The sequence below is a fragment of the Trematomus bernacchii genome, unplaced genomic scaffold (assembly GCF_902827165.1).
Source record: "Trematomus bernacchii unplaced genomic scaffold, fTreBer1.1, whole genome shotgun sequence".
Taxonomy (NCBI): domain Eukaryota; kingdom Metazoa; phylum Chordata; class Actinopteri; order Perciformes; family Nototheniidae; genus Trematomus; species Trematomus bernacchii.
In genome coordinates, this window is record NW_022987641.1 from 2,973,672 (window position 1) to 2,989,272 (window position 15,601).

General features: G+C 40.3%; 1 protein-coding gene across 3 annotated transcripts in view; it reads left to right on the plus strand.

Annotated features, from left to right (window-relative positions):
• The window catches only part of LOC117484974 (voltage-dependent calcium channel subunit alpha-2/delta-1-like), a 121,355-nt gene that overhangs the window by 52,338 nt on the left and 53,416 nt on the right, over positions 1 to 15,601 (plus strand). For all 3 annotated transcript variants that reach the window (XM_034133505.1, XM_034133506.1, XM_034133507.1), the window contains exons 4-6: positions 10,644 to 10,703; positions 14,001 to 14,036; positions 14,603 to 14,738. In XM_034133505.1, the coding sequence (XP_033989396.1) occupies positions 10,644 to 10,703; positions 14,001 to 14,036; positions 14,603 to 14,738 (232 nt within the window). The remainder of the gene's footprint in view (positions 1 to 10,643; positions 10,704 to 14,000; positions 14,037 to 14,602; positions 14,739 to 15,601) is intronic.

Below are 15,601 nucleotides of genomic sequence, written 5' to 3' on the forward strand. Positions count from 1 at the left end.
TTCTGATTTATCACCTGTTACTGGTCATACTGAGGGAATACTTGGGGATTTATCTTATCTTGTTACTATTATTACAAAACACTTGAATGCTGCAATGCAAGACATGGTGCTGTCATGTTCTGTGTAAAACAAAACAAAATGGCAGATTATTCTATAAAATTGAAATCATAAAGCCTCGATCATAGCTCCTATATCTGCTTATGGAACACTTTCTGAAATGGCAATGTTAGCTTGCCATGTACACACAGTAGGAAGGGGAGGGCACAGACTCTAAATGAGACTTTTAGCTGCGATATAAAGAAATAAAACTGAACATTTTAAAAGAAATAAATAAAAGTGACGCTGGGGCACCAGTAAGCAAATCATACGCAGGGGAAATGTTTCAATGTCCAGGCCAGAACGTCGTTTTCATGCATTTTTGGTGGTTGTATCCCAATGATCCAACATATATACATCAATGGTTTCACCTGTGGCTCTTCCTGTGGTTTCTCCTGGTTAAAAAATGAATATGCTCGTTCAGCTGCGCCAATCCCACCAATAACACAATCCTCAATATATACATAATAACCAGGTGCCGCCTTCAAAATAAAAGCATAACGATTTATTTAATTAAATAAATATAAAAAACAACTAGAACATTTAATTTAAATGATTAAATAATATAAATCAATATATAGCTCCAACCAAACTGTTTGGAGAGTTAAACACACTTTTGGAAAGCATATGGAAAATGTCACCGCATCACGGAAATGTCGGAGACATATCTCCGTCTCCGAAGACTTTTAATGTTTTATATCGATAATGTTGCAGACAATGTAAAACCACTGACCTAGAGATGGAGCGTGTGTCTTATTTTGGCCACCAATGACTCAGTATTCTTCCTGGAGTGTGTGTATTGTGTGCCTACAGTAGCTGCTTTGGTCAGCCCAGCTCTCGCACACTCTCTATGGGTCTCCAGCTTTGGGTTTGTCATCTCTGTTTCTCTACTTATCAGACGTACAGTAGAGTGTGTGGGCTTTTGATGTCTCTCACTCATTATTGCTCTCTATACTGTCATATCTAGTTCAATTCAGGCAGCTGTGAAACTACAACGTTTCTTCATGCGATAATTGATAGTTCACATGGTCTTGTTGACTTTTCTTTTGTCTTAGAATTCAACATTATTTTCTTGCCGTCTCGCTACATCAACAACAGCTCAGTGTGATGAGTGGGAAATGAATGCTGAAGATATATCAAAACATCGCTGCCAAAACACTGTCTCACACACAGGCTTGGGGAATAGCTGATCACATGTAATGGGATTACGTTATCAGGATACAGAAAAACTGTCTTCCCTTACAGTTACATTAATAAAAGACGTAATCAGATTACTGTTACATTTTTTTTTAAACGGCGATTACTTGCAAGATTACAATGTGTCAATAAATATCAATATAACAGATAGAAACACTGCCTGCATTTTCTTTTTGGTTTTCATTTAGGCTAATATTTATTTTAAATATATATTTTTAATGCAGTAGGTACAGTAGACACCTGATTTATTAAACAAAAATATGCTTTTCATTATTATATTAAACTTAAACACTTTTTGTAACCTCTACTATTCTTTTGTTCTAGCCTAAATTTAAGAAGACCCATTTTTGACCCTATATATCTTGGTTTCTTTTTTCCTAAGGCGACATTGTTCTGTTGTCTTACATTATACACTTAAAAACCTCTTATTGATATTTATTTTCTCTTGTATTAATTTGCACTTCGTTTGATATTGAGGCAATTCAAAAGTAACGGAAAGTAATCAGGTTACATTGTGAAACTTAGATTAGGTTACTGATTCCATTCATTTTTTACAGATGACTAGTAATTATAACAGATTATATTTTAAAAGTAACCCTCCCAACCCTGCTCACAGATAAAGTGGAAGCTCAAGCATCAAACAATCTTTAAAAAAATCTGTAATCCAAGACATGGACAGTCAATCTGTGTGTGGGATTAGCAGTGTGTGCAGAAGCTCCATGTCAACATCCCAGCCGGGTACAGCAGTAATTGGGAGTTGTTTTCAGCCAGCTGGCACACAGATAGCATGCTCTGCTGGAAGAGGCTGCTGGAGGAGCCACGAGCTGTCAAACCGGCGCACAGCAGCGAGGAGCGAGGCTAGCACCACTCTCTAACAAGTCACTTCCTGCCAAGTTTATGGGTCTAAAAGGCCATGATGTGTCGCTTATTGCCTTAGACTATATAGATTGTAACTCCTGTGTAGGAAACATGAACATATGTAGCTTTTGTTCGTTCTATTCTTTAAAGTTGTTACTGTCATGGCAAGTGTATAGTGTGTTTAAGCGCTTTGAGCACCAGGAAAAGTGCTATATAAATAACAAGTATTATTATTATTATTATTATTATAATTATAGCTCAGGACTAAAGCCCCTTATTCAATTAAATAATAAAAATGTCTCACAGTTTTGTTTTCTCTACGTTTGATAGTTGATGTTCTGGCTTTCCAGTGATTCATCACATCTTTCACTCAGGTTATGACAAGTTGGCATGTTTAAAGTGCACGAGGAGCTTAACTGTCCAAAAGCACCCTTTATATCTGGGTTATTGATTTGAAACTTAATTGTAACTCCTCTGATTGGAGCAAGTAAGTAGGGTTAACTTGTCAACTTGCATGCACTTACTGTGCTGTACAGTTGTTTTGTTTCTAGTGCCAGTCTTCCTGAGTGTGTGTGTGTGTATGTGCAAATGTATCGCTCTCTCTTCCCCCTTTTTTTCTCACCACTCTCCTCCTGGATAGATCTGACTAAAGTGCTGCCAGTCACAACAGCAGATGCTCATGTTTCCTCAGCTATCCTGTGCCTCCATGCACCTCAGCGAGGTGTGTGTGTGTGTGTGTGTGTGTGTGTGTGTGTGTGTGTGTGTGTGTGTGTGTGTGTGTGTGTGTGTGTGGTGTGTGTGTGTGTGTGTTGTGTGTGTGTTGTGTGTGTGTGTGTGTGTGTGTGTGTGTGTGTGTGTTGTGTGTGTGTGTGTGTGGTGTGTGTGTGTGTGTGTGTGTGTGTGTGTGTGTGGTGTTTGTGGTGTGTGTGTGTGTGTGTGTTGTGTGTGTGTGTGTGTGTGTGTGTGTGTGTGTGTTGTATTGGCAGGACTAGATGCTCTAATCAGACTGCCAGGAACAAGTGTGTACAAGTGTGCTTGTTCACGCAGTTTCTCTGTGTTGGTAACAAAATGCAAAATCAGAGGAGAGTTCCAGTGAAGTTTTAAATCAGTAACCCAGATATAAAGAATGCTTGTGGACGGATGAGGGTAATTTGTGCTCTTTGTGCACTTTAACCATGCCACATTATCTGTCCCCTGTCATAACTTGATTGAGAGCTCGGACTGGAATGCCAGAACTCCAGCTACCAAGCGTAGAGAAAACCAAACTGTGAGACTTTTTTGGTATTATCTCTTTTAAAAAGCTGTGTTTAAGAGCAGTTGCTGGTAATGAGTTCAGATCAGGGTACTACCCTAACCCTTTTCCACCTGGTTCATGTGTTTTTAGTATAGTACTCTTTATTATTTTTTTATATTCTAATGTATAGGCCATAGCACAAATGTCTTTCCCTTCAATTCAAAGCTTCCTTTTCCATTTATGAAACGACTTATATTTGCATGTATTAGGAGTTTGGATCAAACAGAAGAAAGAAAAACATGCACACATTAATCTGCAGCTTCCTATTCACCGACCTGAGCTATGCACTTGCCGTGACAGTAAACACTTCAAAGAATAGGTGGCACAAAAGCTATGTGTTTTTTTTCCACACAGGAACTAAATCCTTGTCTACGGCAATACGATACACAGCATGAAGCAGACATAGATAATCATCACTATCTGTTCAGTAACCCCGCAATATGCTCTCATTAGTCATCCTAAAACAGCTTGCAGAAATGATTAAATGTTCTGCCAGCTTACTAGCAGGTGCTTTTTTTGTCCTAATTTATTCTTATTACTTACAATACTTTCTATTCATAGGGTGTATAATTCTCTAACTTATCCAAAGTGTGTACGAATGGAAGTTCATGGTGGAACACTTGTGAAATGCTGTAAATCTGACACCACCCAAATGTTGGAAAACTGGTTTTAACACGAACATGCAAATGGGGTTAAAAAAGTGCAGCAGCTCCTGATCTTTGACCTCGTGTTCTGCTGGGGAGATTCTCATTATTGAATGCCTGTTCCTCTGTGGTGTGTGTGGGCAGGTGTGTGTGCGCATGTGTCGGCTCAGAGGAGTCAAAGGCAGGATCAGCCAGCCCCTTATAATGGTCCACCTGCAAGTAAATAGTTAAATGGCATCTTAAGGGTCAGGGTGAAAGGCAATATTAATATTATTGTATTCCTTAGACATATTCTAGATGGATAGGTGTAAACACTTAAAATGTGCCTGGTTTATTTATATAAACACTCACCTTTATGGCGCCAATTTTTTGCTCATTGCTTTGGGACTTCAGAAAAACACAAAAACCTATCAGCCTCTTCGATTTATGTGATGATGCTTAAATACAGTAGGAGTGCTTCCCATCGATGTGTTTGGGACCACAGCATCAGGTTAGTAGTTTATTAGATTGATTGAAACACACACCCCGAATTGTCTTTCCGCCAACAATGACCTGCCTGGAAACCAGCAGTATGTTTCCATTAAGTCGATGCAGCTGTGGAGCCATTGGAAACTGACAACTAAATCAGACAAAGCATTTGTACATGTGCAATAAAAAGACCACCATAACCCACCTGTGGAGAGCCATATTGCCCCCAAAAGACTCAAAACGCTTGTGTGTGGATGCATTGGACGACAGGATGTATACAATAAGTTATTTGATTTTAGTCCAAATATGTTTTCCCTTTACTGTTATATGTTGACTTGCTCATGCACATGAATGCTGCGTTCCATTTACATTGGAAGTCGGAGGTCGGGCTGTCGAAGAGTGAACACTAAATCGAATTCAGGGCCAGATTATAAAATGAGTTTTCTTCTTCAACACTTTGTTCGTAGTAGTGAATTTCTTCCTTTGAACCGGCGAAGACTCAGAGTTTGATGCCACGACAAACTTTATTCTTAGTCGACAAGAACCAAAGCCCATGTTGAATCTGGAGATCCCAACATGAGGCTTACAATGTCATTTTAAAGTAACATGTACTGCCCTTATCAGTGAAGCACTTGGTTCATCTCCCCCTAATTGCTACAATGTTCTGACAGCTCATGGTTATTTGGGGCTTACACCTGCCTTGAACCCTAGGTGTTCCACCTTTGTAGTATTTCTAATATTCGCGCGAACGTCTTCTTACTCCTCGTACCCCTTCGTTGGGTTTTTATCTTCAGGACCCTTTTTCCATCCAGCCATTGGCCCTCAACCATGGGCCTTCTGTCCTTACATGAACTCTCATACACACACCTGTTCTTCCTCACCTCACGTTCTTTCCCTTCATGCTTCACCTTTTTTTGTTTTTTATTTGCTTCACTATTTTCCATTACCAAACATATATATTTCTGAATACAGTTGACTTTAAACACTTCAGGGAAGTTTTAATCCAACAGTACCAGGGAGTGACGTACCATCACAAGTCGGAAAAAAGATGGCCGCCTGATGGAAAGTTGTTTGCCTGGTTTACAGCTTTAGCAGTCACCTCGGGTTAGCCATTGTTACTACGCTTTATGTTGTATTTTGTGAATACAAACATTGTAGCAACATATCCACAGTGTTCTCTTAATGTTCATATGCAGAGCCTCCATTTTGAATGATCATCCAGTTGAAATGTCCGACTAGGAACCCGGATTCTCCCACTTCACAGTACAACTGGAACGTACTGTAACACAAAAGAAGATTCAGAACCACACACATATCTATATCACCTTTTGCTAATTGTGACTCCTCTGTTGCTGCTAAAACCCCCCCTAATGAGACACAACTGAGAGGCTGTGGAGGTAACCGTGTTTCAGACCAGAAGAGTGTCAACCCCTTGCATGCATTATGGGATGCCATGGTGTTCAGGCATGAGTGATCTGAAGCCAGATCTGCAGGAGGCAGTTTTCATTATCAAAACGTTGCCTCGGCTCCGATTGATTATGCAGTACGGGGGGCTAGAGAAAGAAGGAGCAGCAGGGCAGAAAGTGGAAGCTAAATATGTGTGTGTGTGAGGAAATGCCTATTTTCTGGATGACTTCATGTTTGGAGTCAGAATTAAAGATGATTGATGTATTTCTTCCCTTTTGTGTTCTCTCAACCATCAATCTGTTGTCTCCCTGATGGGTTAAACACATGAATTATGTATACTTAGTCTTATTGTGAGTCTATAATAATATCAGCCGAGTGGTGTGAGAGTTTTAACCCTTTCATGCATGAATTATGAAAGCCTCACTCAGGATTTTTTTTACCAAGTGTTTTTATTGCTCTTGGAGCATGAAAAACAAGATTTTATATGTATATATTTTTTATATTTTTATCTAGTTTCTTCAAATTTAGAAAAACTATTTTTTATATGTCCACTCAGGTGGACAGTATCGTATCAAATCAAATCAAATCAAGTTTTATTTATATAGCACATTTTTAAAACGATTTTTGGTCGAGCCAAAGTGCTGTACATATAATAATTACCTTACAGTAAAGACACTTTACAGCAAATATAACAGCACAGTTTGTGCAGAATATCAGTATGAGAAAATGACACCCTCTGTCCTTAGACCCTCACATCGTACAAGAAAAAACTTCCAGACAAAAAACCTACAGTTTAAAGGGAAAAATGGGAGAAACCTCAGGGAGAGCAACAGAGGAGGGATCCCTCTCCCAGGACGGACAGAAGTGCAATAGATGCCGTGTGTAGGAGATAATACATTTTACAGTGTAGGTAGACAGAATGTTTGGAAATGCATGTGTCTATAATAAGAAGATGAATCCACGAAGGTGTCAAGAACAATCCTGTGGGAGCCATCAGGGAAGCAGCATGACGAGAGCCAGGCAGGACCGCAGAGACAGGCCCAGCCACGACCCGAAGTCCACGACTTGATCCAGAACTCAGGATAGAGGATCCAGGGCACAGGACTACAGCAAGAGGATCAGCCTCGACTCCGGATCCCGGCGAAGATATAGACACAAAAAAAAGAAAATATGGGGGGAGGCTGGGTTAATCGGAACATGCGAATACACAGACACAGACAGGCACACGCAGGGAACAAAGTCCCCGCTGGGGCCTTAGTTGGAATTGGTGAGAGGTTAGGAGGTACGCAGTGGCTACGGCATAATACCCCCCGGCTGGTATAAGCCTTCTCTGCAAACCTGTTTCCCTCTAATAAAACCTTGTGAGGTCATAGAGGGAAAAGGTTGTGAATAAAGAGAAAATAGAAAGAGTAGTAATAACCTTAGTTTTAAGTGTAAGATCCACATTTTTAGGATTTAAGTGAAAGAGCAAGAACCAAAATGTAGGTGAAGAGGCACAGCGTATCTGCGTCAAAGCACTCTCATTTGATTATTTTATCAACTATAAGCTTTATCAAAAGGAAGTCCTTAAGCGTACTCTTAAAATGGATAGGCTGTCTACAGCCCGAACACAAACTGGAAGCTAATTCCACAAAAGTTGAGCTTGATAAGAAAAGGCTAGAAGGCCAGAGAGAAGAAGTGAGTATGCGTTAAAGTTTGAACTGAAGACATGTACATTTGGAAAAAATGATAAATAAAGATGTGCAAACTTAAAATTACATTATAATAACATAAGTATATTGATTTAAGGACCAAAAAGATATTGCAAATGAAGTATTTTCAAGAACAACAGTAGCAGTAACAGTATGAATTTTAGTTTAAATATAGCCAGTGATGCATGACGTCCACTTTAGTGGACAGGTGATTAATCATAATTTCCTGCAAACATAAAATACTTTGACAATTTATGAATTATATGATTCCTTAGTTGTTACTTGATGTCACCAACATTGTTATACCTGCAGGGGGCGCTTTCCATAAAAGGATTGGCAAGATATCGACGAGTGATACGGGGTGTTTCTCAATGTCGTGTACGCTTGCTTGGTAGCACATGTCTTCCGAGTCACTTGCTTCAGAAGCGAGGCAAGAATACTTCCTGGCATGCGGAAAACGAATAGTGGAACAGGCGAGCAAGTGTGCGTCATATGAGAGGCCCCGCCTTGCATTTTCCGCTACAGATTTGGGGAAATTGGTTCGTGCGCAAAGCATTGTGGGGATTTTAAGACCGCGGAGTCTACACATGTGCAGCCTCGAAATGTCTCGCTACGAAGTACGCCGGGCTCGGTAGAATTCCAAGTATGCTGGACATTGGAACAGTCCTTCGGCGGCACTCGATGACGTAGTATGCTTGAAATAGTGGCTCTGGAGCAGCTTTACTCGACTTTGAGAAACACCCACGGCCTCGGTCCATCTGGCTTTTTGTCGTCCATCTTGGTTTAGAGAAATATATCATGCACTTACACTGACTTTCCACTGAGTGGCAGTGTATGGGATGATGCAATAGGGTCCTATGTAGTGGCTGATGGTGCAACTATGCCATCAAAACCCATGCATATACAAGAAAACACCTTTTGAAAAGCTGTCCACTGTAGTAGCCTCTATGCGTGAAAGGGTTGCTTTTGGATGAGTGATTTCAAAAATTGCAAACAAACACACGCACACTTGGTGTCATATTTAAAGGGGACCTATCATGCAAAATGCACTTTTGTACGTCTTTTATACATGAATATGTGTCCCCGGTGTTCCAGGGAACTCACCAAGTGTCAGAAAACACAACCCTCTCTATTTTCCTCCATACCCAAATCTCTAAAAAAGGGGCTGCAACGGATCTGATACAGACTGATCCAGATTTGAACACTTCTATGACGTCACAGAAGTGGCGCTACGGCTATTGGGCCAACTCTCCACCTATCAGGGGAATGTGGGATTAGGCCACGGCCGGCCATTGCCGCTCGAAAGCGCTGGAGACGCTGTAGTACATATGCCAGCCCTGTAAGTGGCGCTGTCGTCTGCCACAAAAGCAGCGAAGAAGACTTCCCGCCCATAGTTACCATGGTTACCCTTCCGTTTATTCTCCGCTGTTTTTTCTCCCTCCCCGAGGCAAGCGTTTGCTCCCGCTGCTTTAATTCAATGCAATCCCTCCCCGTCGAGGCAAGCACTGTAATTCTCTCCGGTTAGTCCACCAGCAGATGACAAACACCCACCTCTCCGCCTCTTCCAAGGAACGAGGGGACCGTGCGGCAGAGTTTCAGTTTCAGTTTCTTTCGCCGGTCAAGATGTCCGTTAAAGTTTAAATCTTCCGGACAAAATTTGAAAAGTGCCGGTCAAAGGTCTTCTTTGTTATTTATTGAGCTTTAAAACAAATGAATAACGACTCTATATAATAAAACACGGAGGACGGAGATCTTTTTTTCTCCCCCTCTTGACTTGATCAGAGCACGGCTCCCCTCTCCTGCAGGGGGGCGTGGTCAGCTGCAGCTCACAGAGATCAGCCCCGTAGACAGCAAACAGCACATAGAGCGAAATGAGGCATGGCTAAAATGCATGATCTGTTTGGTATTTTGAAAACAGAAACGTATAAATATACCTTATATAGGTATGGCCCTACAATATATCATTTAAATATAGCATGATAGGTCCACTTTAAGGTCTGATTTTGTGACTAATGTCAGCATGCAATCCACAATCCGATTTAGCCTCTCAGATTCTCGTGACTGTCTTGTTAAATATCAACGCAGAATTAATTCAATAACTCTTGTTTCAACCCCCCTTCCTCCTCCTCTCATTTTATCAATTAATTTACTGTCTTGCCCCCATCAAGTCTCTGCTCTTGCTGTGTGACTAGCAACCCGTAGTACCGCACACATAAGCAGGAGGAGCAGGATTTGATATTTCCCGGGGGAAATTAATAGTACAGTGCATTTCTGGACCAGGTACAGATTAAAAGCTGGGCCCATTATAAATCCATTAACCCAGTCATTAGCACTAGATCAGGAAAAAGATGGAATATGTGAGTGTCTAATTATAGCGCAACATTGTGTCACAGCTAGTTCACATTCATACCTGCAGGTGCTGAGAGGAAATGAGGAATTTCCCCATGAACACACTGATCCAGCAGCACTTTGGATGTCATTACTTCACATATGGCTCTGACATTATCCATATTTACAGCTGCATTTAGGGTTAGGGATCAATGTTCTTGTGCTGCACATTTGGAGTTTTCAATTTACAATTTAAAAACATGATTGTTGAAGTGTTAAGATTTTTTTTTAAGTTAAAGGCATTGTTTTAATTGTATTGTTGTCGTTTTTTTATTTTTTTATTATGGTTTAAATTGTTGTATCTCTAGTCTTTCTAAAGTTGTTTTTTAAATATACATCTATTTTTTATTTTGATCTTTGAGGGTGTATCATCTTAAATTATTGCTATTGTATTGTCTGTGCAGCCGTTTGAATTTTTCTCTGTGCCTTGCTCTCCTTTTTTAAATCCCTAAATCTGCTAACGCCAAAAACCTCATCTTTTGACAACGTTTATATATATAATATTATAATGATGTTGAAAGTAATGTAGCTTAAAGCCAACTATTTTTAGTATTTAAGAGAATATTTAACAGGGTCTAACATCCCCCTCTCTTCTTCCAGAAACTGGCAGTGGAAGCAGAAAAGTTACAGATGGAGCACGTGTGGAGGGACGACAACGAGGTGAGCCGTCTGATATGTTCATTAACACTGGCTGCATTACACTTCAAATCAAGTGGTGGCGTGAACTCCATAAGGAGTGGAGGGAGGGGGGGGGGTTGCACATGTTATTCATGATCCAATATGATTGTAATAATTGGATGGCAAAACTCATTACAATGACACTAGTGCTGTAATGACTTCATACCAGATTAGGGTTAGGGTTAGACACGCACCCACTGCTAAGTCTATGATACTCAAGATTAATCATATAAGAACTATATTAGAAGGAGATACAGCAAGTAATATGAACACATCATTATTTTACTCTTTCAACTGCTAATAAAGTGCCCAATTCCACATAGGAAGTGTCCTTAAGAATGTCAATGAAGCTCTCTCTGCTATTCATTGCTAGTGCAGCTGTGTTTTAGCTCTGGCCATTATGTCATAAATGCAAATTGCTAATTTCCTGCCCCTGCTTTGCAATGAGAAAAGCCTCACCCTCTTGGCAGCCGTTTAACAAATGATAAATGATATGGTGTGTACATACAGTGGCAGGAGGACTTCAAAGAACTTCAACTAGCATATTAACTTAAGAAGTCCTCAGTGTTGTTTGCCAATCCTTAACGATTATTTTCCATTAAAAGTTCCCATTATTTAACTGCCTTTATACTGTGTTGCACTGAGAAAAAATGTCACGAAAAATCCTCTCTGGGGAGGAATTCATTTATCGGCTATATTACTCAGAGACTTTAATTTTCTTTTGGCACCAAATGCTTGGCTAGTGAATGTCATTTATTTTTGGGTTAATGATTTGGGGAATCCTGCAATACCTGAATCAATTAAATATCTCCCCAGCACAATAGGAAACTCTCTGTATAATATCTGAATACTAAAATCAACCCAGTTCTTTTCTTAGCAAACACACTGGTTTATTCCAACCCCGCTGGTACAGGAGCTGTCTTGTTTTGCCATAGATATTCCCAAAGTAGTTTGTTGGTCCCAGCGCCGGCACATATGTAGAATTCATCCTGACATGTCCTCTGCATGAACCTGTTGGTGTTCTGACGGAGTGTGTGTACTGAGGCTTTCAGTGGCTTCAGAGATTTGTATTGTTTTTGATAGCAATAAGAGCTTTGCGGGGTTTGTCGCCTCTATAGTTGACGGATAAAAATCTCATCACTGCACAGCTTTAGCATCTTTGTTGTTGAGTCAGAGAGACAGTCGGTTAATGTACGCTGTGCACATGTTGATATGTCTCTGCAAAGATAGAGCCTCTCTGGTTTCATGCCAATATATTCCAGTCAATTCTTTTTTTATTCATCCTCTGTGGGATATTAGATTCTCTGTAATATGAAGCCACATATTGCAATGCTCTGCAACACAATAATGACAGCCACCTTGGCTTGTTCCTAAAGCAGATTAGAAGGAACATCTAAATAAATAAAAGAATAACCTGATCAAACATTTATTTTAACTGCCTTTTCAATGTACATGGAGCTAATAATTACTTGAAATAACACAACCCTACTTAATGTAAGAATTAGGATGTAGTTGTTTGGATTTATATCAAACTAAATGACGGGTATTTGAAACACCAAGTGGAGCATGTGTGTGTGTATGCGCATGTGTCTGTCACCTCTGATAACTGGGCCAATACTACTGGGCGCCGCTCCCTGCTGACTTTAAACACTTAAAAGCTGTGACTGCTGTGTGTCTGTTCAGTGTACTATAATGACTTTGGCCCTATTTACACTTGTTATTAATATACAGGCTGTATCCAGCTTCTCTAAACAGGGACATTTCTTATCAAACTTGTATGTGAGTGGGTTTGGAGGTAGCACTGTCAATTAGAAATGTTGCATACAATTAAATGCATATTCACTTTTTTAGAGGTTTTTCATTATGACGTTGACACAAGTGTTTGCAAATGCTGTGAATATGGGGGAAAGCACCATAACTGTTTTCAGTGAGTGGGTGCCATATTGAATGAGTCATTAAGTTTTACACATTTTGACATAATGAGTTTGGTTTTCAATATGTTAACAGCATCTTATTATCCAGACAAAATACAGATCACGTACACTCTGATTTTGCAGTACACACCAAACCTAAACACCAAACCTGCATAAATAATTCAGTCTTTCGCACATTACGTGTTCTTTGCGGTCACACCCCTGAGGTGGTGTGACCTTAGTGTTATCATCACTTCTCGAGGTGCACCCTGTCTGCAGTAACATGACCTGACAGAGAATATCATGGACAGTGTCCTGTGTATGTTGTTGCTTGCATGTACATATCAGCATATGGGCACTACACCTACTGTTTGCACTAATAGTTTAACTTGCATGTCCAACTCACTAACGGTCAAAGAAGCTAAACAGAGCTTTCTTTTTCACAGTGTGGGCTAATTGCTAATTATGCGCTAATAAATAAATGTTTACACTAAGGTGACAGTATCAATGGCAGGAAGAGTCACAGATCCATTTTTGCAGCACAAGAAGTGGTAGGCAGGTTGCAGGAGTCAGTGGACTCTGTAGCTCCCGGACATCCTAATGTCGGCAGCTAGGCTAGCTCGTTAGCGCCCTGCTAGCCTCTGTACTGACAGGAAGCCCAGCAGTGTGAGAGCAAAACAACACCACTTCCTTCACAGATCCTCAGTGTCAAACACACACTGCTGCCACAGTTGCAGATATAACAAAAACAAAACAAAAATGTGATAGTTTTACAGTCACCTTTAAGCTTAGATCACAGTCATTCTCAACGTCAGTTACAGTAGTATTGCCATCAGTATTGTTCCATCTGTCTTGTTTTTTGTTCCAGATAAAATACTGTATCTTGTCTAGCCTCAATCTTTAGAGCAAACTTCAGCCAGCTTCTCTTGGGACTTTTAGTCTCCCTTAATACTGTCAAGGAATTAACAGGGTAAATCAAGTAAAGGAGACACAGAATAGCCAGATGGGATTCGAACATGGTAGACACAATTTGGCACCTATGTGAAGAATCTTAATTAACTGGTGGATATAAAGCGCAACTTAAAAGCAGTTAGACACCTTACTTTGCTTCAGGGATCGTGAAGTGTACTCAGGGTGCATCAGTACACTGTGACACTATAATGGGTGTGGTTACAGGTACAACAACCACACTTCTCACTGGTGCTAGGTTGTTGTTAGTCAGGTAGAGCATTCAAGCTTTCAACTAGAGAAGGCTGTTAAAGGCTGCTCCTGTTCAAGTTCATTATTGTATTTTTGGTGGGTGGGTGGGTATTGGTTGTTATATTCTAATGAGCCTTCTCTTGTTTCTCTTTCAATCTATTTGCAGCTCGACAACATCGATTACTACAATGCCAAAGATGATGTAAGTACTTGATTACAATACTTTTATATTCTTTCAGTGTGATTGAGATGCCAATTTCTAAATAAAACACCTCAAGCAGCAGAAACAAACCTAAAAACAGATTTTATGTTAGCCTGTATTTTTATTTAAAAGGAGTCACTTTATGTGAATTCAGTACATGTTCTTAGAGCCATAACACGTGGGTATGCGTGAGACATTGAATGCCTCCCCTTGCTTCAGACGTCATCTGTCTGCTCTCATAACCAGGATCAGCATCTAATTCCCCTCCACTGTCCCAGTAGGAAAGAGCCACGCACCCACAGCACACTTCTGTCACTCTGTATTTGACTGACAATTCCTCTCTGGATGCTAGGGTTTATAAATCAGTGCCTTTTCCGTTTCGCAAACTTTACTCTGTCAGTTGTGAAATTTCAGCGAATAGTCGACATTGACACCTTGTCCCTCACAGTAACAAGAAACTGTACTTATGTATAGCAGAAGGTGCATACACATGCGTAGACCACTTTTATAACATAACATGTATTGCAGGATGGTTTTAAAACTCAAATTCTGTATTTTTTTTGCAGCTTAACGAGACAGAAGAAGTAAAAGGGAGGAAGAACCGATATCTTCCGGATGATTTCGAGGTGGATCCGGACTTCAAACGACTTGTCTCGTACAACACCACCGCTGTGCACATCCCTACGGATATTTACGAAGGCTGTAAGTTCAAACACACATGCATTGTAGAATAAATCCCTCTCACACATCGTTCCTCCTATAAATAGTAAAACATAGCAGCCAACACCTTGCTATCTGTCTCTGTTTATCCCTGTCATCACTATGTCCAGTATCTACAGTACCCATGATGCAAATCTCAACCTCCCAGCACTGTCTGTAGTGTAGACAATTCCACACCAAGGTTGGCCTCTCTACTCTAAATTTAGCCCAGTTGCCAACCACCCACTGGCCAGCACACTCTACCCCCCTCTTTAGCCTGGTCACCAGCTGCTCCTTTCCCTCCCGTTTCACCACTAACCCCGCTGACCTCCCTGGACAGTTGAACAGAACTCCACGCCTCCACCAGTGATAGGCTTTTTGTGGGGGCTTATTTGCTCTTGCCTGAAGCTGTTCTCAGTTGTTTTGGAGTCATACACTGACATTGATACTTAAACTTTTGTCGAACTGATTTTTTTACTGCTGTATTCATTTCCTTGGTCATTGTCAGTGGTGTAAAGTAACCAAGTACATGTACTCAAATACTGCACTTAAGTACTATTTTGAGGGACTTGTCATTTACTTGAGTAACTCAATGTGTTGCTACTTTGTACGTCGACCCACTATAAGTCAGAGATAAATAGTGTACTTTTACTCCATTACATTGATTTAATATATTTAGTTACTTTGCAGATTTCGATTTAATGATGTGAAATATAAACAACCCTTAAATAAGACTTTAGTTACACCCGGAGTAAATTCACGAGATACCCTGCAGCATACAAATGATTTAGAATTAGCTGCACCTTTACCAGCTTGGATAACACTTTAATGATCAATAATTATAATCAAAACATATCATATACTAT